This window comes from Manacus vitellinus, unplaced genomic scaffold, assembly GCF_001715985.3.
Source record: "Manacus vitellinus isolate BGI_N305 unplaced genomic scaffold, ASM171598v3 scaffold_27_pilon, whole genome shotgun sequence".
NCBI classification, from domain to species: domain Eukaryota; kingdom Metazoa; phylum Chordata; class Aves; order Passeriformes; family Pipridae; genus Manacus; species Manacus vitellinus.
This window is the reverse complement of record NW_021940039.1, coordinates 4,665,204-4,687,199: the sequence shown is the minus strand read 5'-3', so window position 1 is coordinate 4,687,199 and position 21,996 is coordinate 4,665,204. Positions and strand designations below refer to the sequence as shown.

General features: G+C 47.0%; 1 protein-coding gene across 1 annotated transcript in view; it reads right to left on the bottom strand.

Annotated features, from left to right (window-relative positions):
• Nucleotides 1-21,996, bottom strand: part of RAPGEF1 (Rap guanine nucleotide exchange factor 1) — an 83,084-nt gene that overhangs the window by 7,811 nt on the left and 53,277 nt on the right. Inside the window, exons 10-16 of the mRNA XM_018074298.2 lie at nt 19,879-20,081; nt 17,275-17,433; nt 7,792-8,073; nt 6,362-6,454; nt 4,675-4,757; nt 3,325-3,436; nt 1,649-1,724 (exon numbers count right to left, since the gene is read on the bottom strand). Of these exons, the coding sequence (XP_017929787.1) occupies nt 1,649-1,724; nt 3,325-3,436; nt 4,675-4,757; nt 6,362-6,454; nt 7,792-8,073; nt 17,275-17,433; nt 19,879-20,081 (1,008 nt within the window). The remainder of the gene's footprint in view (nt 1-1,648; nt 1,725-3,324; nt 3,437-4,674; nt 4,758-6,361; nt 6,455-7,791; nt 8,074-17,274; nt 17,434-19,878; nt 20,082-21,996) is intronic.

Genomic DNA, 21,996 nt, shown 5'->3' with positions numbered 1-21,996 from the left:
GCCTCTTAACTCTACCCCTCTGTGCCGTTTGGCTGATTGATTTACAAGCCCTGAATTCTTCTCATTGTAAGCTTAATTCATTAACCCTCTCAGTCACCCAAACAGTGGGTTAGCATAGCACAAATTCCTCTCTGCTCCATTCAGCTCCGTGGCTTGGCAGTGCCTGTGAGGCCAAGCACAGGGACTGAGAACCTGAGCTCCCTCCACCCAGCAATCCCCAGCTGCACCACTGGGCAGTAAAAATCCTGCTCCAGTTTTCCCCAGTCCTGAAAGGTTCTCCACAGCTTTCACCCCACTGCTTGCAGCACCCTCAGAGCCCCCTGTTCATGAACTGGAGGTCTAAGCACACATCCCCTTACCAAGCAGCTGTCTTTCAGCAGGAACAGTAGGGAAGTTCTTCCACTGTGATGTTCCAGAGAACAGCAGGAGTAAATCAGAGTTTCTCTATTCCACTTTCAGCATTTTTTATAAGGGATATTTCCACCATCTCATTTAGACTATTTCCTTTAATATACATATCTACCATTGGCACAATCAATTGCCTCCTCCTCTCTAGTATGTTCCTAACTTTGATCCTTTCTTCCTGGATTTGGTGCCCAATGCAAACTGAGAAACAGCTGTCAGGGAAAGGATTTTCTTGGTAGCTGAATAGTGCTGGTAAGTAATTGCGAACATCTTATGCTACAGTAAAACCCCTGTCATTTAAAAATGTACATGAAAGATATTTCCCCTTTGACTATCAAACCTCTAAAATACAAGTGCTGAGTGATTCAGTGGGTTAGTGTTTTGCTTTGCATCCCAGGAGATAAGGAGATCAATCCTGGTTAAGGCCATCAGCACAAATGTGTTTGGCAGGTTCAAATCACTCTCTGGAAACACTGCAAAGGCTGTCTTTGCCACAGGTCTTGAATAGGAGAGCTTCGTGTGGGTGGTGCCTGGGTTTGGAGAGATAAAGTGGGGTTTTAACAAATCCAGAGCCAAGGGTTGATGACATCTCCTTTCCTCCTCTGCATCTCCTTTCCTGTACTGTGGATTCCCTCTCTGAACTGGCCTGGGTGGCTACCAGGATGCAAGTAGTAAAAAGTGGGACTAGGAAGTGACAGGGTAAGTTGAAAATGACGGGTGTCAGCAGATCAGCACCTGAACAGCCTGCCCAATGCCCACGGGTACTGCATCAGACCCAAACCAACATCCCTTTTTTCCTACTTCCATGCAACACTCACTCCAGCAACTCCTGGATCCCCGCTGCCCTGACACCCAAAGGTCAAGGAGCACCACTGAACACAGGATCCATGCACAACAGGCTGGTCACTCCTGCATTCCCAGAAGGCAGTGGCCCAGCTCAGCAAGTGCAGGGACACCAACAGAGCACTGTCACTGGTGTGCCTCGCCTTCCAGATCTGGGCAAGGGCTGTGAGGAGTTAATACCATCCCTGCTGCTAAATGGAACCACCAGGGGCTTATCCAGCTTACCTCCATTTACCACAGATAAGCACAACCCCCCCAGGCTGTGCAGGGGATCCCTGCAGACCCTCCCCCAGGCCCAGCTGCCTCCACAGCAGAAGGCAGAGGCAGAAGACCAGAAGATCAGCAGCCAAAGGCCGTGCCAGGCTGTGCCCCTCAGCTCTGCCCTGCTGCATCCACGTACCTTTCCTGTCAGTCTCCGTTGCGTGCACTAACAGGATGTCTCCAGATCCACCACGAACATCTGGCCCATCATCCCCCTGCAAGGGGAACACAACCACGTTAGGCACGGCCCAAGGTTCCCTTCGGCCTGGTTTAACAGCACTGGGGTTCAAGCTCAGCAGCAACTGGCAGTGTACACAATGTTCCTGGCACTGCTCACGGCACAAGCTGGGACATGGTCTTCAGTGCTGGGCTAATCCTGGAATTGGAATAAAGCATTTGGTGTCCCAGATGAGGAGCTGGGCTGATCCTTGCCCGGGATCTCTGACTCCTTAAGGCCAGGCTGTGAAGCTTAGTGAAAGCTGAACCTTCTGTCCACAGAAGAATGAACACAAATGCCCCAGACGCTCCCAGAAGACCATTAACGGAGCAGCAACACTGTGTGAACTGTCTCAAAGTTCACACAGCCACGTACCACAGTGGCTGTGGGGTGGGAGGTCACGCATTCAACTCGCATGTTGCTGGAACATCAAAACCTAGCAAGTTAATTCCCTAATCTGGAACTATTTGGCCAGAGGTCACCTGAAGCGATCCAATAACCAGGAGCAGAAAACAGCCCTGCTAATTGCTTGACCCCTGCCTTACCACTCTCTAAAACACTCTTCTAGCTACTGCATTTCACAGCTCAAAATATGCAAAACTGATCCATCACTCAGCCAGCGGTTCCCACACTGCAGGAAGCAGCTCACAGTGACAGTTCTATACTGTTTCAAAAATGCAGATCATAAAGAAAAGAAAGAAAGAAGACATTAAGACACACATCTACTAGTCCCAAATGCTCAGAAATCACTGATTTTTAAATGTTTTTTAAAGGAAAGAATCCAGCAGAGGAGGAGGATTGTCATTTCAATATGCAAACCAGTGAAAAAAACATGGATTACAGCCATGGACCAGCTATGTCTAAGATGTGAATATTTCAGGTGACCCTCTGGCAAGACTAATACGAAACACTACTTAAAGAATGAGTAATAGCTTTTCACTCTCTCCTGCACATCTCAGCTGACCAAAGAACACTCCTTAAGTGCCAGTAAATGATACATTCTCTCTGTTTCTCAGACCAGCCCCCTGACAGTCTGAAAGCTTCAAAAGGCTTCGTGTTCCCTCAAGCTGCATGTCAAAGACAGCGTGGTTCAAGAGCACAGCGAGCAAAGCTGGCTGGGAGTGCACCCGAGGCCAGACACGAAGCTGTTTCTCAAACACAAAACAGTTCCTTCGGCTGCTTTTCCACATCAGCAACACAATGTCCTGCTCATTCACCTGCTGAACCTGCCATCAGACTGAAAGGCCAACACCATCAAGCCACACCTGGATTTCTTGTGCTCAGGCTCTCAGGTGATTCATTCCAAGACTGTCGCAGGATGAAGAGGTGGGAAGGGGCAGACTGGGAAAAGGGCACAAGATGTGCTGGTTTTTAGGGAGACATTTCACCTTCTGTTAAAACCTCATTTGTTGCTGATCCTCCCTGCCTGTACCAGCATCTCATACTTTATAACAACAGCCTGCACCCACATCCCAATTATGCTGCAAGCTACTTTTTAATATCAAATAAGAGGTGATGCCTTGCTTGTGCACACAGAGAATCAGATTTCGACACAGTGTAAACCAAAGAGTACAAAAGCAAACCCTGAATACACTTACCTCTTGCTTCAGTGTTAATCTAGCCATGATTTCGCTGTGGTCAATAAGGGACAGCTCATCTACCTCTTCCTCCAGCTGTGACGATTCCAAATTATCTGGTGACTGTGGCTGCCTGTGAAAAAAAGAGGGAAATAACCTTCATTAAATGACAGTAAGTACACAGACACTCTGGAGGTAAACCTTCTGCAAACAAACCCAAATGTCTGGCTCTAATTCTGTTGCTTTGTGCATCTCTTGAAACAGAGGAAGATGAACATTTAGGGCCTGAACACTTGTCTGTCTGCATTTCTGGCAGGATTTTACTATACCCTGCCTAAGTACACACTTCTATGTCTCCTTAATCCACCAAATTTTTAGTGCACACAAATCTAAGCCCTTCCTCAAACGTATAGAGACTGAACCTACTCTACACATACATATCTTAGTCAGTTCACGACCCATTGTGCTGAGACAAGGGGAGATGACAGGCTCTCATTTTGCAAGAAGGCAGAGCAGGAAGCTCTGACCATTTTTCTGGTGTACATCCCTAACTCTATTCCTACTTTCTTGTGCCTGGACATGTGCTCTCTGTGGCTATGTTCCTAAAAAAAAAAATAATATACTTATGTTCTTCATAGCTTTCCCTAGGCACAGGCCAAAATCCCATGCACCAGTCAGTACTTTGAGCTGATAGTGAGCTTTGCAGAGCACTCTTGTGTTGTCTCCTTCACTGCAGGGATTAAAACCCTCAAACCAACTGCAGGGAAATGGGGGAGGGAAGTTGACTGTCACACACAAATCATCGCTGTTCTCTATTTTTGCTTTAGAAATGCAATTGCAGAGCAATCTCGAGCAGCAGGGAAGCACTCACTCCACTCCTCCTGAAGCCCATCTGTTACAGCTTGCACCTCTTCATTTACATAGGCAAATGATAGCTAAGAGCATTAGAAGGGATATAAAGCCTCCTGCTTCGGGGCCTCAGCCAGCCTCTAACTAGCAGGGTTAGGAAGAAATTCCCCTCTGGAAGACTATTCCAAACAGCAGTACTGACTCTTTTCACACGTTTTCCTGGAAGCAGGAGGGAGCAGCCAGTGTCAGTGACAGCACTGCCAATGAGATGGACTGAGGATGGCTAACATGGGCTGCACTAACCCCCAGGGGCTCCCTGAGTCCAGCAGGGCAATCTTGCCAGGATCTTCCTTGTCCAACAGGATCCCACTGCTCACTGGCTGTCCAAAAATGTGGGCTTAAAAGTTTAGAGAACACAGAGGAGGTTGAGGGCAGAGCAGGCAGGATGGTTTGGCAGAGGGAGTTGGGAGGGCTCTGTACCCTTCAGGCTGGAAGCAGAAGCACCAAGGGAGCCAGGCTCACCTGTCAGCACCATCTTTGCCCTCCTTCCCCATGGCACTGCTGTTCACAGTGGAGTCTTTGGAGTCTTTGACAGAGGGAGATTCCTGCCAAGAGAAAGAAGTTTTTCATTATTACATGGGGTCCTTGAGCCCAGCCAGTCTTGCACTTACAGTCTGCCTGCCTCTAAATGGCCCTTTACTGTAAATTCCTACAGAGCGGTTAAAGACTGATGCAAGTTAATGCCAAATGCCAGGAAAACACAGAAGTTAATCAGACAGGAAATTTGGGACCATCTCTGGAGACTAGTGTAATTAGTACTGTTTGCTTTTAACATTGTGAAATGATGCTGAAAGTTACAACACAAGTCAGCTGTTGTCTTGGATTTTAACCCTCTCGTGACCTTTTATTTTTCCTCCAGCCCTTACTGTCGAAGTACACTTGCCTCCTGCTTTAATCCAAACGGACAGAGCCAGCTCTAAGCTCTCCAGTTTCAGTTCCCCTGCTGATCACAGCCCCCCTGCCTTGGGGGTGGACGCTCACTGGTTCCTACCTCCCTTCTCTCCCATCGGAAGAGGTTTTGTAGTGATGCAACGTTTCCACTCCACAACTCAGGGCTGTGGAAATGAGGCTAATGCAAAAAAGCAGAACCAGCTGAACCTGTGGCTCGAAACAGCAGGTAGAGAGCTCAGAGCAAAGACAGAGCATTTTAAGTGGGCCGTTTATTAAGGAGACAAATAGCCATGAACAGCAAATGGGAATATTAATGGGAGTTCAGAATTGTTTAACATCATGCAGAGTGAACCTTGGAAATTCAACCTGGTGAACAGACAGGACTGAAACCACCTACACACTATTCACTCAGCATGGAAAACCCTCTGGTGAGCTTAGGTTTCGTGGTGTCTGAAGGATTTTTCCAGACTATATCTGTAAAGCCCTTTGCTTCAAAGTTGAGAACCCGCTTGCAGCAGCCCAAGAGGATGGGCCTGGCCAGATGTGTCTCCTGAAGGGAAGTGATGGGAGCACTATCTCTTGGCATATTTGACACCAGCATGGATAAATGTCTCGGAGACATCCTGTGGAGGAGATGTGCCTTCCAAGATGAGGGCAGGCAAAAGGATCACCACGGACCTCTGCTGCTGTTTCCTATGACCCAACAGGAAGACGGGACCTCCCTGGAATGGAAAACGCCCTGGCTCCTTTAGGAAATATCTAAGATATGAGGCTTGAAGAAGGGAAGAAAAAGCATGTGAGTACAATGCTAAATCAACAGCTTACTTTTGTATCCAAACAGCAAAGGAAGAAAAATTTTTAGAGCACAAGGCTTTCTGTATTAAAATAGGGAAGGCAAAGCAGTTCCAAGAAGAGACACGGCCCCGGGATGGCACTGGTGAGGGTGCAGCTTTCTGGAAGGGAACCTCAGGCAAGCAGCTCCAAACAGACAGCGAAGCGCAAAGGAAAGAGCGCGGCAAGAAGAGCCATCCCTGCCTCCTGCCAGGGCTCCTGGAAGCATCGCCTGCTCTCCACCCAAGCCTGCAGCCAGGAGTGGGCAAGCAGAGGGATGGCCAGCAAGGGAGCTGGGGCAGCAGGACGGACACAGGAGCTCCAGGGTGTGCAGAAGAGGCCGGTGCCAAGCGCGTCAGCCCCGGTGTGAACTCAGCATGCACCAGGCAGCCCCTTCCCGGTGCCGGGCCCTCTCTGGGTTACTTACTCCTTCAGAGCGAGGGAGTTCCCCGTTGCTCTGGCCAGAGGAATACAGATTGACGTATTCACCCTCACCAGCCTCCTCACTGGCGTTTTCACTCTGAGGGAGACAGGATGAAAGGAAATACGTGATGGTGTCGCCCACCAGCACTGAATGTCAGAGAGAGAACGTGCCCACGGGCCGGGAGCAGAACTGCCCTTGGCAGCTGCTGTCACATAATGGGGAGCCGTTCTCTGTCTCCAACACTGGCCATTGAGGCTGTACCATCCCAGGGGTCATTATTTTCTGGTTCTTGAGGACTGTCCCAAGGGCCCTGAGCTGCAGGAGGACAGCAGCAGGCACTGCTTTGGAAGAGCTGTGGACTCCGTGTGAGACTGCCGAGGTGCAACGGGCACGTGTGGATTGCAGGGTGCTGGAAGCGGAGCGTTCAGAGCAGGACACACGAGTGCCCGTCCTACCCTCACTGCAGTCCTGTCACTGAATGCAGAACAGCCCTGCAGCCCTGAGGGCATCAAAGGCATCCCCCAAACTACTCTACGAGACCCATCACACCAGAATAAACCAAACCCGAGCGCTTCTGGGGGATAACAAGGACCCAACGCAAGGAAGATGCAAAGCAAGGTCATGTCCAAAGCATGAAAACCTGCACATTTACTCTGTAATCAGTGACCCTCTTCCAATCCTGGTGAAGAGGCAGCACTAGAAGGCCCTGTGCTGACAGCTCTAATCCCATCAACTCTCTGCTTCACAGGAGAGGAAAGAGGAACTGTCTTGAAAATGAGGTGTTTAAAAAAGTAGCTGTAATGGACAAACCTGCTCAGTGATCTGCAAACTGACCTGGGACCTCAAACTAGCAGTGTGGGAACAGCATTAGCCTAACTTCACCAACATGTGATACCTGCCACCAAGGGCACAGCTGGAGCTGTTGGGAAGTGGGAAAAGCAGGAATCTGGAGAGAACAAAAGGTTTATGCACAGGAGAGACAGAGCTGGACTGCACCCATTGCTCCTGGGGCTCTCCAGAGACTTAGGAGGGAGCAGGGCAGCAACTGCAGGATGGAAACTGTTATAAGGAGCCTGTGTTTAGAAACTATCAACCTCACAAAACACTTCTTTACCTCCCTCAGCTTTGTATTACAATTGCAGGAAGCTACAGCAACTTCTCCTCTCCCCTTCACCAGCATTTGACATTTTGTGTTTCCTACTCGTGTGTTAATGTTTTCTCAAACCTGCTGAGGTTGTTCATTTTTTCTAGCTACCATTTTTATAAGAAATATCTACTCTGCAATTCACACATGACTTGGAAACCAGACTAGACCACACTTAGCATGTATTAATACAAGAGACATTTTCTTTAAAAAAAACAAACAACAAAACCAAACAAATAAAAGGCAGCCTTGTGTTAAGGTGCATCATTATCTCTTTGGATGGTCTCACCGAAGGCGTCTGGAGAGAATCAGTGAAAGAGGTTTCAGAAGGAAGGCAGACAGGAGCATTCCCGTTAAAGCTGCTCTCCTGAGAAGAGGAGTTTGGCACATCCACAGTGCTGGGTGACTGGCTGGCTGCGGCGGGCACCGCCAGGTCGGGGCTCGGAGATGGGTGGACGGGCGGAAAAGGCGGGGTGGAGCAGGAGGAGGAGGTAGAAGACAGGAAAGGAGGTATGGAGACTTGGTTGTGAGGCACAAAGTCCTGGGAGTAGGACCTAAACACGGATTTGTACTGCGGGATGCAGGGACGTACAACACAAAAACAAGGAAGAAGGGGAAAGGAAAGAGAGACAGACAAGAGAAAAAGTAATTAGATCGGCAGCAGCGTAGCAGTGACAGCACAAGGCATTTCTAACACAGGCAGCACTATTTTACCATCCACATGCTAGAGCAGGAATTGCTACCTGGGATACATCAGCCAGTTTTTTCAGGAGAGGCATGTTCTGGCACAAACAGCAGCTCAGCTGCTCAACTCACAGAGGGAAAGTGGGCAGCGAGGTGTGACCTGCAGGTATCCAGCCTTTGCTATGCAGGGAAAAGCCTGGGTATCTCAGTACTAATGCAGTGACCCTGAAAATCACCCGAGTGGAGGAAAGGATGTAAAAGCATACAGAAACCAGGACTCTGAGCATGCTGGAAGTATCTAGACAGAGAAAAGTACTCCAAGTGCTTCTTGCTTTTCTGGGATTTTCCGCAGGATCCAAATTTAAGATGCTGTTTGCTCCAGCCCTGTAATTTAGCAGCTACTGTGTCAAGTCTGTTCCAGAACACACAGCTCCCAGGGAGGAGCAGCTGGATACTGCCTTCAAAGTTACACTGAAGGATACAGGGAGATTACGCTGCTACTCCTTCCCATTCGAGAAAAACAGGGAGCAAAAATGATAATTGCCTTCAGGAGCGATGAATTCCTTATCAAACTGATCCTTTAATGCAGTGCCTCGAAGACTCAGCTGAAGAGATGAAAAGAGATCATCTGCGTAAAGCTTTATTTCACTATCTCTCCTAATCATCAGATTACTGTTCAGATAATATTAAACAGGGTGCAGTGGGAATATATTGTGCCAAGAAAAACAAGAGCAACCCTCTGTCTTTTAACATCTGGTGCTAGTAAGATTTGCCATCAGGGTAAGTCCAAAACAAAGCTGACAACCATTAAAAGAAAAAAAAAAAAAGACAGACAATAATGTTAAATCTGCTGGAGAGGAGTTTATTTTAAAACCTGCAGAGCTCAACCACTAGTGAGATCTGTGTCAAAGTCAAGTGGACTGAAGGAAGAGCCACATCATCCAAAAAAACCCACACTGAAACAAAGCTGTGGCGCTGCTCGGTTGAGTGATCTGCTGCAGAAGGATGGTGCAGTACAGAGCTCTCGAGAAGCACACACACAACTTGCTCAAACCAGGCTGAAAAGTAACACTGCTGTGATGTAAAAAGAAGGGGAAACAAGGCAGGAATCAGAGAATTCAGGCTACATTTTCTCAGGAGAGCTGAGCTGGTTAAGCAAAGCTTAGTCCATCACCTGAGCCACAGCAGCATCCAGCTCAGCAGTGGCGTTTTTGTTTCTACCTAGGAAAGATGTGAGCATAAAAAACTAAACTGAGAACAGCCTCGGGCCAGAAGCCTGGTTGGAAAAAGCTTTTCCACTACAAAGGAAAGGAAATGTAAAGGTCAATGGTTAGACTTTACCTTCAACCACCTTAATCCTTGAGTAGCTGCCCTCCGCTGTGTCTGGAGTCCAGCAGTGCTCTGAGTGTATTCTCAGGGCCCAAAACAAATTGCAGGCCATAATACAGAGGAGGGGAGTGGGATGCTTTGGAAAGAGAGCTTAAAAGACTACTGAAAAATAATTAAAATGCAAATCCCCACCACATGCTTGTGGCTAAAAGGAGACTGGCTTTAGGACAGGCTCCTCTCTCTTCCTGCCCATTTCTTTCTGGATGAGCAGCGCTGGCTCCAGGGACACTGTCAGCTTTTGGAGCTGCCTCAGTAACAATGACAAGTCTAATCTCTGTATTTACTTTCTGCCTGGATAAATGCTCTACATTTATTCATTTTCACTTGCATGGCACAAACCACTAAATCCCTCGTAAGACGCCAGGCTCATGACATCACCTTGGCTCAGCAGATCCATTTATGCCTGCCTGGTATTCCATGATCTCACTGGTGCTGATAGGCCAACTATCACCCCAAGTCCCAGCCTAGACCCCAAATCACCGCTGCCATGGCTCAGGAAGGCGCTCAAAAAACTGCAGTCCTGGTAACAAGACCCTCTGCTCCTGTAAAGGAAATAATGAGCTCCAACAGAAGCTGTGTGCCAGCTCCCCTGGAGCTGGGCTTCCTGCACCCACACGGGACAGGCGGCACACGCTGTCCCTCACTTTGTAGTTGATGGACATCTACCACAGAGGAGTTCCAAGGGGTTTTGTCCCTGACCTGCCGAACCCAAAGGAAAAGCCAGGCTTTTTCAAAGCAGCAGTGGAGCTCACGCAGGGCAAGAGTGAAAGGAAATGAGTGTCCTCAGCCAAGTCACTCTGGGACAGGCAGAGCCCTGCGTGAGGTGCTGGCAGGGTTAGCTCAGGGCAGACTCTGGTGCCCTGCAGCCTGGGCCAGCAGCTCAGAGAGATGAGTTATTGCTTAACATTTGCACAGCTTCTGCCTTGAGGAGTTTCAGAGAAATTAATCCCAATTCAAAGGCAATTTAACCCTAAATATAACATAACATTGCATAAATTTTACAAGTTTAAATGCAGATATGTTAGTATCGACAATGACTACATAATTCATCTCTCCTCGGCCTCATCAATACACCTTTCAGAACAACATCTTGGCACGAGATATGTTGAAAATCCCGGTTTAAGGCTCAGGTACCCAGGAAAGTGCATTAATCTTCATTATGTGATCCGTGAACAATCATTTAAGGATGCAGACAGGCTCTCAGCATGCTGTTAACAAAGGGAACAGTGCAGAGAAGCCTTTGGAGCACTGGCATTAATTAGTCAGACTGCTCTCGACTTCCAATTTTGTAGTAAAGTTGCATCTTGTAGAAAGGGAGCCAGGGAGCCCCCTCCTTCCTCCGGAGCCTGCAAGCAGCTCTGGAATTCCAGTTATGCAGCCGTGCTGGGACAAGAGCCAAGACTGAAGCATACTTTTAAAGAGGGGGAAAAAAAAACCACCCTGCAGTGAAGATGATGTCCATATGGCACCTATTCCTCTGCTCCCCAGTCTGACCCAGCCCAGCCAGCAGCTGCAGCAGGAATTGCAGCAATGGCTTCCATGGGATTTGGGTGTTGCACATCTCTTGGAAGCCCTGCTATCCTCTGAGAGACATACTCTTTTGGGGAGGGGACAGTCCATTCAGCACAACTGTCACAAGGAAACAAGTAATCCTCTAGTCCTCCCCATAAGAGGCAACAGTTTATCTTGGAAACAAATCAGTGCCTCTTTTAATCTGCTTCTTAGAGGTTTCCTGCAGGGTCAGTCAGGCCTTGGTTATGGCTGTACAGACACAACCTCCTACTCCATGGCTTTGCTTTAAGTGAAGTATTTCAAAATAATCTCTGGGAAAGCTAGAAAAAAGGGTGCAACGGGAATCTTTGGGAAAGGATGCTTTCCTCTATCCAAACTCCAGCCACGCTGCCAGCTCCCACCACAGGACCAGAAGATGATCCCGACCTATGACAGCAAACAGCCAAGACAGGGAGAAGAGAGAGAGAGAGAGATCTCTCTGCTCTCACCAGTAAAGTAGCTTTTAAAAGGACCTATCTGCCACTTGGGAAGTACTTCCACAAAGCATGCTTTGAGCTGGGAGCACTCTTGTCTCCTGGGAACAGCAGGAAGCAAACGTGCCCGGCCCTGAACATTTACCACACACCGTGACACACAGAGGTCTCCCAGAGACGGCATCTTTCAACCTCTTCAGTGTGCTGCCTTTGATTTTTTTTGCAACAGTGAATATTTTAGGACAGCTTTCCATCATTAGCAGTCGTGTTACAGGATGTCCCAAAGGTCAACGACATTCTGGCTGTTTATTTGGATTAGATGGCAGGAGATAAGCACTCTAATAGGAAACTTATTTCAAGAGTGATGCTTCTCCACGCTCACTAGGCATGGCTGACCACAGCTAACAGGGAGACAGGGATATATATGCAGGGAGTCACTGGCTGCAAGTTACAACAGTCTCAATCCTAAATCCAAAGCTGAATTCAATTATATGGCTGACAGAGCATCTGCAGTATCAGCAGACACAGTCTTTACCTTTTAAGCACAGCCTTCTCAGTTACCCTATGGATTTCTGCCAAATTAATCTGCCATCCTGCCAGACACTCCCAGATCAGGTAGAGCTTCAGACTTCCAAAACATGAAGCTATCAGAGGAAAAGATCAATCTTTTAGATATCCTCTGCTAATGCTATTAAGAGAATGACATGGCAACATGCCAGAACTGGATGCCCAAATTCTAACAGTACAGAACTATGTTCACAAAATACCGGGTGTTGCACAAAGTCGTTACACCCTAAGAATATAATTGCACAGACAACTATTGGAAAAGACTTCCTATCTCATGACACAATGCTGGGCTTCCAGGTACTTTTGCTAATGAGGAAGGAAATGCTCCTGCAATGAATGGCTGGAAACACAAGCTGCCAACAGAATGGTTTCAAGCACTGCCACAGGAAAGGCAGCAACTCCTCGGGCTGGAATGTTTCTCAGCAAAGCCTCTGACCCAGCTGCACAGCTGACCTCCCTGGTTTAAAGCAATGGTTTGCCCAGCAGAGGGATGGATGGGGTTTGCTGTGTCTCCCAGCTTCTGCACAAGAAAACACAACATCCAAACTTCTCCTGGAGGGGGAGGGATTCCTGTACATCTTTGCAACAAAACAAAGAAGGGGGCAGTGGGGGAAGAAAACATTTGTAAGATTTATTAACCATGCTGTCATGCAGCTCTCCTTTGAAACTATCAGAAAAATTCAACCTGATTGCACCAACAGTGTCAACTCTTCTTTACCTTGTAGACAATACCATGTTTAGGAAGCAGACCTTGGAAAGGCAGAGCCTGGAGACAGAGACAAGCCTCCTAAAAAGCCAGTCACACAAAAACCATGGTGTGTGTGGTCTATGAAGTCAACATGGGACTGTTTAGATAGACCTACACAGAGACCTGCAGTGCTCCAAATACAAGGAAAATGTACAAACCATCAGAGGAAGTGGTTTTCAGAAGCAGGATTCAGTGATGCCAGCAGGCACTATTAATACCAGCACTATTAATACCAGTGTCCAGGCCTGCCGTGGGCAGTGGAAATGAACACAAACACAGAAGGAATGCTAAACAGGAAAGGCAAAACAATACCTAGGACTCAGCAGCTGGTTAAATGGATGCAAATCTTTCCTTTCCCCCTTTCCTCTGCTCCAAGTTAAGGAGCCAAAACCTAAGGACAGAAATGAAGAAACACACTACGATTTCCCAGTCCCTGGTTTGATTGAAGCTTCCACCATATGAATGAAAACAGCTCAGTCTCTGCTGAGGGCCAGAGCCTGGCATGTGCTGCAGACTGGAATTGTGCTACAGGAACAGGAGCAAGGCAGGGAAAACATGGGAAGCACATGTCTGCATTGTGCACGCCTTTAACCACTTATCTGACCCCCCCCTTTTCCTGAACATACGTTAGCACACACACAAGAAAGAGAAACAGTTGCTGTGAATTTTCTGTGAGCTTGCTCAATTTGTTCAAGAATGGTGGGAACAAGTGAGAACAGAAGCGCTGAACTGGAGCTTTCATAAGGAAATCACTTGCGCCTTCTGCTGGAATCTGACAGCCAATTGGTTTCTGGAAAATTACTGGAAATGTTTCTTAATTAAAAAGAAAACATACGAAAAAACATTTTGAGAAAGGAGAGTTATTTCTCCCCAGTGGAGGATGCAGCCAAATTTCCACTAATGGCACGTACACGTCTCTGAGATACAACTGTTCCTTGTTTCAGTGAGGAAAAGCTTCCACAAGACTTTCTGCAGCCTTTGGAGGAAAATGTGTGGATAGGCAGCAACAGAGTTTATCGCTGGATGATTTCCTCTATCAGTGCAGGGCTCTCCAGCTGCCAGGAAGTATCAAGATTCCAAGGTCTGATTCCTGCCACTCGGATACCTGCCCACCCACTTCCAGTCAAACAGCACAAGGAGTTGCTAAACCAAGGGACTGTAGCTCTGTGTTCACGAGAAGAAGGGAAGGAGGTGATCAGCTAGAAAAAGACTACTGCCAAGAGTCACCAAGGAGGGTGCTTACTGCACTCCTCCCTCCCCACTGTTTAGTGCTTTCAGAAGAGATGGGAATCCCTAGAATGATCCTTGACAGTACCATCCACTTGTCCCCCAGTGTGGGATTCAACAGCTTAGCTGTGCATGGCATGGGGAATAGGATGCTGCAGTTCCTTAAGACATCAGCCCACACTACCAACACAGCCCTTGCTGGCACAGAGGCCAGACACGAATCAGACTCGGTTAAAAAACAGCTCAACTTGCCAAACCTATGAGGTTTGATCCAGTTGCTCAAGATCTGCCTCTATCCAGTAAAAGCTATTACCTCTGACACAATTTCCTGCAAAGGAGGCAAAAGCACGATTAGTGGGCTCACAGGGCAGGGGTGGCAGCTGGGCTGCAGCAGCCTCTGCAGTGCTGACGGGAGGGAAAGGAGTCGGGGCTCTAGAAGAGAAATTCATGCATTAAAAATTAAAAGATGCTCTGAACAACTTCACCTCTTTCTTTTTTTTTGCTTCAAAACAAAACTGTCTGAAAACAGTCTTTTTAAGCCCTGTAAATCAGCAGTAGGGCACTAATCCTTCACCTGAGCACAAAGCTAACAGGATAACATGCAGAACGTGGTGCAGGGTCGGCTCTCCTGTTGCCAGCACACGAACAGATGGGTACAGGGCCAGCTCTTCCCTCTGGGATTGACTCCTGCTGTCCATCCCAGGCCAGTCTCCAGGGAAGGAAAAAAGCACAGGGCACTTTGTGAAAATTGGCTATGCTTGGCAAAGCTGCAGGGCATTGCTTGTCCTGGGTCAATGGACAACCATATTGGCTTGAACCTCCTGGTATTGATCCAAGGAGGTTTTTGCTTCCTGTACAGAAAGGATAACGATTCATATGTAGGAGATCTATAATTTTAAAAGATCTGATAGTCACCACTGATATCTGGGTACACAAGAGGCCAACTCCTCAGCTGGCTGTGTCTGGGAGGCGTGCTCTCCCTAGCACTGACTCCCTGGCTGGGGCTGGAGGGAAGGTAATGCTCATTTTTACCAGGTTTGTTGTTCACCCCAGCACTCACTTGAGTGGCTTTTTTTCCAGGGAGAGGGGAAAAACAGAGACATGAAAATATGAGGAGCAGCACAACGTGTTTAAAGTGTTACTGGCGCAGCTCGTGGCATCCCTTGAGTGAAACCACACAGTCCTTCCAGTCAACGCTGGGAGCACATTGAAAGAGGGGCCCTGGTCCTTCTCAGTGCTCATGGAGGGTGTCACCCTGGGAAGGATCCAAACCTTCACAGCTGTTTCACATCTCTGTCTCATTAGGGATGGGGGAAATGGGATAAGACATGGTTATGGTATTACATGGGTCAGCTATGATGCATGTAAGGACATTGGTATTTTGCAGCTCAAAGAGACACTGTCATAGTGAAAATCTCATTTTGCCTGTGGAAAAAATAGACCAGCTAGAGACATGAGCAACTATGAGATTATCCTAATTTAAAGGCACTAATGGAAAAATCACCATTTTAAATTCAGCTTATTTCCTTTGTGCATCTGACAGTGCACTGTCTCATTGTTCTCATTGTTCCTCATGCTCCAGCCATTCATTTTCCCCTCACCAAATCCTTGCAAAAACGAGCAAGGATTTTTTAATGAAGTTTTAACATTTCATAAAATAATACATCCACAATAATGCAGTCCAGAGTAAGGTGAGAACGGGTCAGAACAATTTAGTAGTTAGTAATCATTTAACCCAAAAAGAACACTTTTTTAAAAAGTGTCCACATATTTTTAGAACGTTATAGAATCATATTTATAGCCTCTCAATTAAAACAAAAATAGTCAAGTGCTTTTACCCAGTCTTACAGTTCCATGTTTTGCTTGCAAGGACCACTATCAAATAAGAGAGCTGTAAAATTCAGGGCTTTCACTTCAAATTTTAAAACTGTTTATCACAAATGTATGCAAGCACTAACCTTTCCACCCCTCAGCCTTTTCATCTGTGCAGCAAAGCTATGATACTGCTCTCTCTACATGTGGAAGCCAAAAACTTTAATTCATGGCTTGTGAAGTAGCACTACTTGTAAAGCACTTGAATACTTTCGTCTTCTTCGGACCAGCGATTATCACTAATTTTTAAAGAATGAGTAAGTGTTGAAATGGGAAGATAACAGTGGCACAGTGGGAGGATACTGTTTTCAAACATTCAGAATTAAACTAATTGAACACCTCTGAATTTTCTCAAGTCTTGTCTGATAATTTCTTCTCCAGAAGAAGTCTAATTTACTAAACATCCAGGTCACTGTTAAAAAATAGTCTATTCTCAGTTGTCATCACATGGCAATCAGAGCATAACCACATAGTTTTACATGCAAATGAGCCCCCACACTGATGAGCTGGAGGAATCCCATGGTTTGGTTTAATTTCCTTATATTAATACTTTGTTATTACTACCACTTAATTTAAGCAGCTGATCACAGATTTAAGCAGTGCTCTAATACTATTCTTATTTTTATTTAAATCATTCCCAGTTCTTCTTGCTCATCTTTCTTCAGGCTGCTCACAAGTGCTGTAGGAGAGAAAATCCTGCTCATCCATCACCTAATCATACAAGCAAACTGAGCTTGTTTGGGACCACAGAGACATGAAAGGAAGCAAATAGACAAATATGAGATGAAAAATCTGGCAGAGGCCATTTTCTGAAAAAAAAAAAATAAAAAATTAGGAGCTGCAGCCACTGTTCCATATGTTTGACTAAATCCTTGTATTTTGGGGATGGTATCTTGTTATTTCTCCAAAGGCCAGGCTCACATGGCAGCCTTTAATCAACTCATCCACATCACTGGAATTATGCAAAGGAACAAAAAGACTTTGCAGCTCCAACGTGCAGCCTGGGGAGCATGTAGGTCACAGGAGTGTGTCTGGGCACAGGGTCAGCTCTCCTTCCTCAGTCCCCCACCACAAATGCCCACATGGCCACACATATAAAGTAAGGAAAACCACAACTCCTCTGGGCTTCATTTAGTGAGACTCACACACTGTTTTTCCCACCTGGCTGGTTATTACTGCACGAGCTCAAAAGCCCCCAAAAGAACCTTCACCTTGACGTGGGAGGGTAAGCCCAGAGTTTGTACACAAGTGTATCAGCAATAAGAAAACACACACGTGTCACAGTGTGGAGGGAACTCACCGAGTGCACAGGAAAGGAGCTGTGCCGGCTGAGAAAGGAGTTAGAGACTGACATAGTGAGGCCCTGAGTGGCACCGGAGTCCTCGGGGGTGAAGGGCACTTTAGTTTGCTGGACACAGTAGGAGACAGAAGAGAGAGAAGAGGCAGCATAGGAGGCCTGCTGAGGAGGGGGGAGAAAAACCAAGAGACACAAGACACAGAGAAAGAGAGCACAGAAAAGGCGATGAATAAAGGGTAAGAAACTCTAACTGTAAAACAATGCATATAATGGCTGGCTAAACAAACAGCTATTCATACAGTTCATCAGAGCCAGACACGCCAATATGCCTTTCTTGAGCTCAAGGGGCACTGCAGAAATCACAGTTCAAATCTTCTTTGTTTCACAAATCCCTTAAAAATAAACTCCCGCCTCCCCCTTCCAGCTCACCCGTAGACATCTGCTGGGGGGAGAGGTTGTTCCTCACTGCCCTTTTCTCCCCCTGGCATGGGGGGCAGATGCCCAAAGGAGGAACTGGCTCTTGCTTCTGGCTGCTAAACAGCTGATTCTTGCAGACTGCTATTTTTTGTGGCAACCTGCAGACTGGGAACTTGGCCTCCCCAGTGTGAGCTATGGGCCCTCACTGGTACTGCTACGCCCTGCCATTTCTCAGTTCAATCCAAAATTGTATATCCTTTGCACAAGAGGCAGATATTACACTGTAAGTAACAAATCCTATTAAGGAATTTCTCCTGAATTCTACTACAGCAAGGAGTCTGAGGGAGGCTATGGTATATCCAGGCTTTCTCAGCTCTGACTTGTTGAATATAAAGTACATTTCACAAACAAGATCTGAAGCTCACAAGAAAGGACTTCCTCATTACCATTTTACAGAGGAGTCCATCCAGCAAAACTTGCTACTGCTGGAGCTGCTGATGCCCATTTGATTTGCTATTTCAGAAACTCTCAGAGCAGCAGGAGCAGAGGAACAAGAGTCTGGTGGATTTTACAGTGGTTGTTGAAAAAGCCATCATCTGCTTGCACCTCTTTCCCAACAGAGAGATGAAGGGTGGGAGGCTGCACTTGAAGAAACTTTTGCTTCAGGGGAACTGCAAGCAACACCTTGATGGTATCAGCTTGCAAAAAGACAAGAATGGCCAGCAGGCAAAGCAGTGACATCTTGGCCGCCAGGATAATGATTAAAGGGCAGCAAAGAAATGCTTTGCTTCAGCTGACAAAATCAGAACAGGAGCAGGATTTCCCTTCTGCACAATGGCTGCAGTCAATCTGTGCTTTACACACCCTCATTCATGACTGTGCAACCCACATCACCACTGGAAATGCTCACTAGAGTACAAGTGACAGTGCAAGAGTCACACTGATGGGGACCACAGACTCTGGAGAGCTGCCTGATCCTCCAGACAGGAGTCCTGTAGACTTTTTAGTGTCCCTGCAAAGCAGTTGGGACACCAGTGTTTAAGGTCTCATCCCCACAAAGAATAATACACAATACTCAGTTCAGCTTAGCCAGAAATGTCACTTTATCGTTTTAGGATTCCTACCTGTATCACAGGAATGAAGTTATGCAAATCTCCAAATTAGAGTTCTCAGGTTTCTTTTCCCATTTATTTAAAAAGTAACACCCCAGGACAGCCAAACTTTAGCACAGATAACATGAAGAAATATTGCAACAGTCACCCTCATGATGGTAAAATCATGGCTCTGTTCCCACCTTTCCTCCCCTTTCATTAATGCCATGGCCAATTTAAGTGAGCTACATCAGCACAAAAGAATTAATTTTTGTTAAATAGAGCAAATCAGATCATTAATATGAACAAAATAGGTTGGAGTTGTTAAAAAAAAAAAAAGAGAAAAAAGGAAAACCCTTAAAAAGAAATGGGACAAAATCCCAGCTCCACTGAGGTCGGAAACAAAACTGCTGCTGCCATCACTGAGGCCAGGATTTCATCCCCCACGTGGAAAATGGCACTTTTTGGGCTGTTAAACCCACCACCCATACACGTGCAGATGTGCCTTTCTGTGCTGGCAGTGTGGGGGGCCAGCAGAACACTGAGAAACAGGTAAAATCCTGAACCACACCAGGGGACTGACACGGAGAAAACACGCACGAGTTGAGTAACGGCTACACCAGAGGCCTGTGGCTCTGGCAAAGGACGAGCCATAAAAGCAGTTCTTATGTTTAAATACTTATTATTAGTGGCATCTTTGACAACAGTTTCAAAACAGCACTGGGAACAACAGTGCAGCAATCTCTCGAAAATCACGCTGCTCAGCGTGTCAAAATCTTCAAAGCAGTTGTCGTTACACAAGCCTGCAGTCTGGCACGGATTCAGCCCTGCCATGTGGACGACTAACGTTTCATTTTTAGGGCATTTTAGGACTTTCGAAGCTTATGGGGAGCGGTCTGAACGCGGGGTTAGAAAGGGGCAAAAAGCACACGATGCAAGACGCCTAAAAACACTTTAACAAGCTGACAAGGAGTGTGACGCGGCAACACCAGTGAGACGTCCTCCCACCACCGCAGCCTGCTGGAACCAGGAGCAGGGAGAGTGGAGCTGTTCCTGGGAATCTGGTGTCCCTGCCCGGGGCACCACGGGTGTCACTCACCAGCTGCCGCTGTTTCGGTGGGAGAGCAGGAGGAGGTGCCAGGTCTTGAGCGGGGTCTAAGTTGATAAAGGAGTCGTTGATCCCATAGACTTCCCTGAGGTACTTGTTCTTCTTCTGGTAGATGTGCTCGTTCTGGGGGGTCTGGTAGAACATGGACGGCTGTGGCTCTGAGTAGTCCTCCACAAACTGCATGTAGGCCATCACTGCAATGCAAAGGAAGGTCACACTCTCTGCTCCTGGCTTGCCAGCTCCAGCTGCCACCAGCAGGCAGGGTGCTCATTCTCAGAACAAAATAAGAGTAGGGTCGTGCCACTGTCAGCTGGGCTTTGCTGCAGGCTGGGAGCTCACACAGCTGCATCCACCTTACAGGAAACATCCCATCCCATCCCATCCTGTGAGCCAGTGCACGACAAACATCATCCCAGGCCACAAACACATCTGGAAGAAGTGAGGTCTCCAAACAGCAACTTGAGAAGTCTGATTTACTGCAGCTCAGCCCAAATCCTCTTGTAACCCACAGCAACTTTTGAGAATGTTTCTCAGGAGTTAATGTCCAAAGTCACCAAAAAAACCCCAGAATAACGTCAGTCTGCTTTTTAGGAAGCACAAATCATCTTGTACTAAGATGCAACCCTGACAATAAATCTAAAATAATTCCTGTGTCTATAATAAGTCTCATATCTGTAGTCAGCAAGATTTCTAGAACAAGGAGGCTACAGTGTCTCTCCATTCCGGAAAGCTGATAAAACTGTTATCAGAGAACACCTACCTGTGAGACTGGGTATCTCTCTCCTTCAGCTATTTAAATGCCACTGCCAATGCTGGTACAAGACATTTACCTTCCAAAAGTGCCACTGGCTGGGCCTTTCTACCCCCTTAGCTCAAATCCAACACACTTTGTTCTCATCCCTTTTTAAAGCGACTCATCATCTCCAGTTCTGAAATCCAACAGATTCAAAAGCTTTTGTGAGAATGTGGTTCAGTAGAAATATTAAATGGGATCAAATCTCACTTAGAGGAACTTTCCACTGGTACAATATCCTTCCAAAATCTATGAAAAAAACCCCACACAGGTCAGCCTGTGCAGCTCTGACAGAGGATATATCTGCTGCAATATTTTAGTGTTGGAGGGGGAGAGTAATATCCAGTGTCATATAAAGACTACTAGAACCACCCCCTCCCCAGTTATTAAGGATCTGAAGTGTACTGAGTAAATGTAAAATAAAGAAAGAACTCTCTTCCATATACCTGAGAACAGGAGAAACAGACGTATTTAAGTGTCATGGAAAGGACTAACCGAGGCCTTTCTGTAAACACGCTGTCATGCACAAGACACTGTGATCATTCCTCCCTTCCTCCTGATAAACAAGCAGTTGTCACTTTTTGTAAATCTGGTCATTTTTGGTGGCAATTATTCAGCTTCTGCTGGCATTTCAGTTGTGCAGCTGAAACGAATGGATGACTTCAGTGAAAGCTATAAATACAACGAGCACAATGCAGTATTTGCACATAGTGAAGCTGGTTCCCACACTGGCTGCAAGGCCAAGTCCTCTGTTCACCTGCCAACACAGACCCCCGGGCCAGCCTTTCAGACAGGATGCAGCCCTGCAAATGTGTCAGCAGGAAGGAGTCACTTTGCACCTGTCTGCTGCACCTTTTTTCAGATTTCCTCTAATATTTTAAACTCCATTTAGAACTGGAGCTAACACAGCTGCCCCTTCCCAAAGAGCCATAGCCCTCCTCCGAAAAACAGAAAAAAGAAAATGGGAGCAGAGGAAATGGGAGCTGCTGGATTTCAATCCTGGCCAGTAACACCTGCTGTCCCCATCCTGTGACCCCACACACTCCTACCTGTGGACAACCCGCTCGTGTCCTGCAGTACAGCCAGCTCTGCCAAGGCTGCTGGAATTCTGACCTTTAACTCCCCCTGCCACCTGAGCCTGGCTCCCCTTCCTCCCCCAGCCACCCTCCTGCCTTCCCCCCACCACTTCACAGATGTGTCACCACCCTTGCTTGTCCAGATATCTCCTTCTTGCAGAGGTGTGACAGAGGTTTCAAACTGCAGGCACACATGCAGGGGGTGTGTCTGTGCCACCCACCTGCTGGTGTTGGCACTCA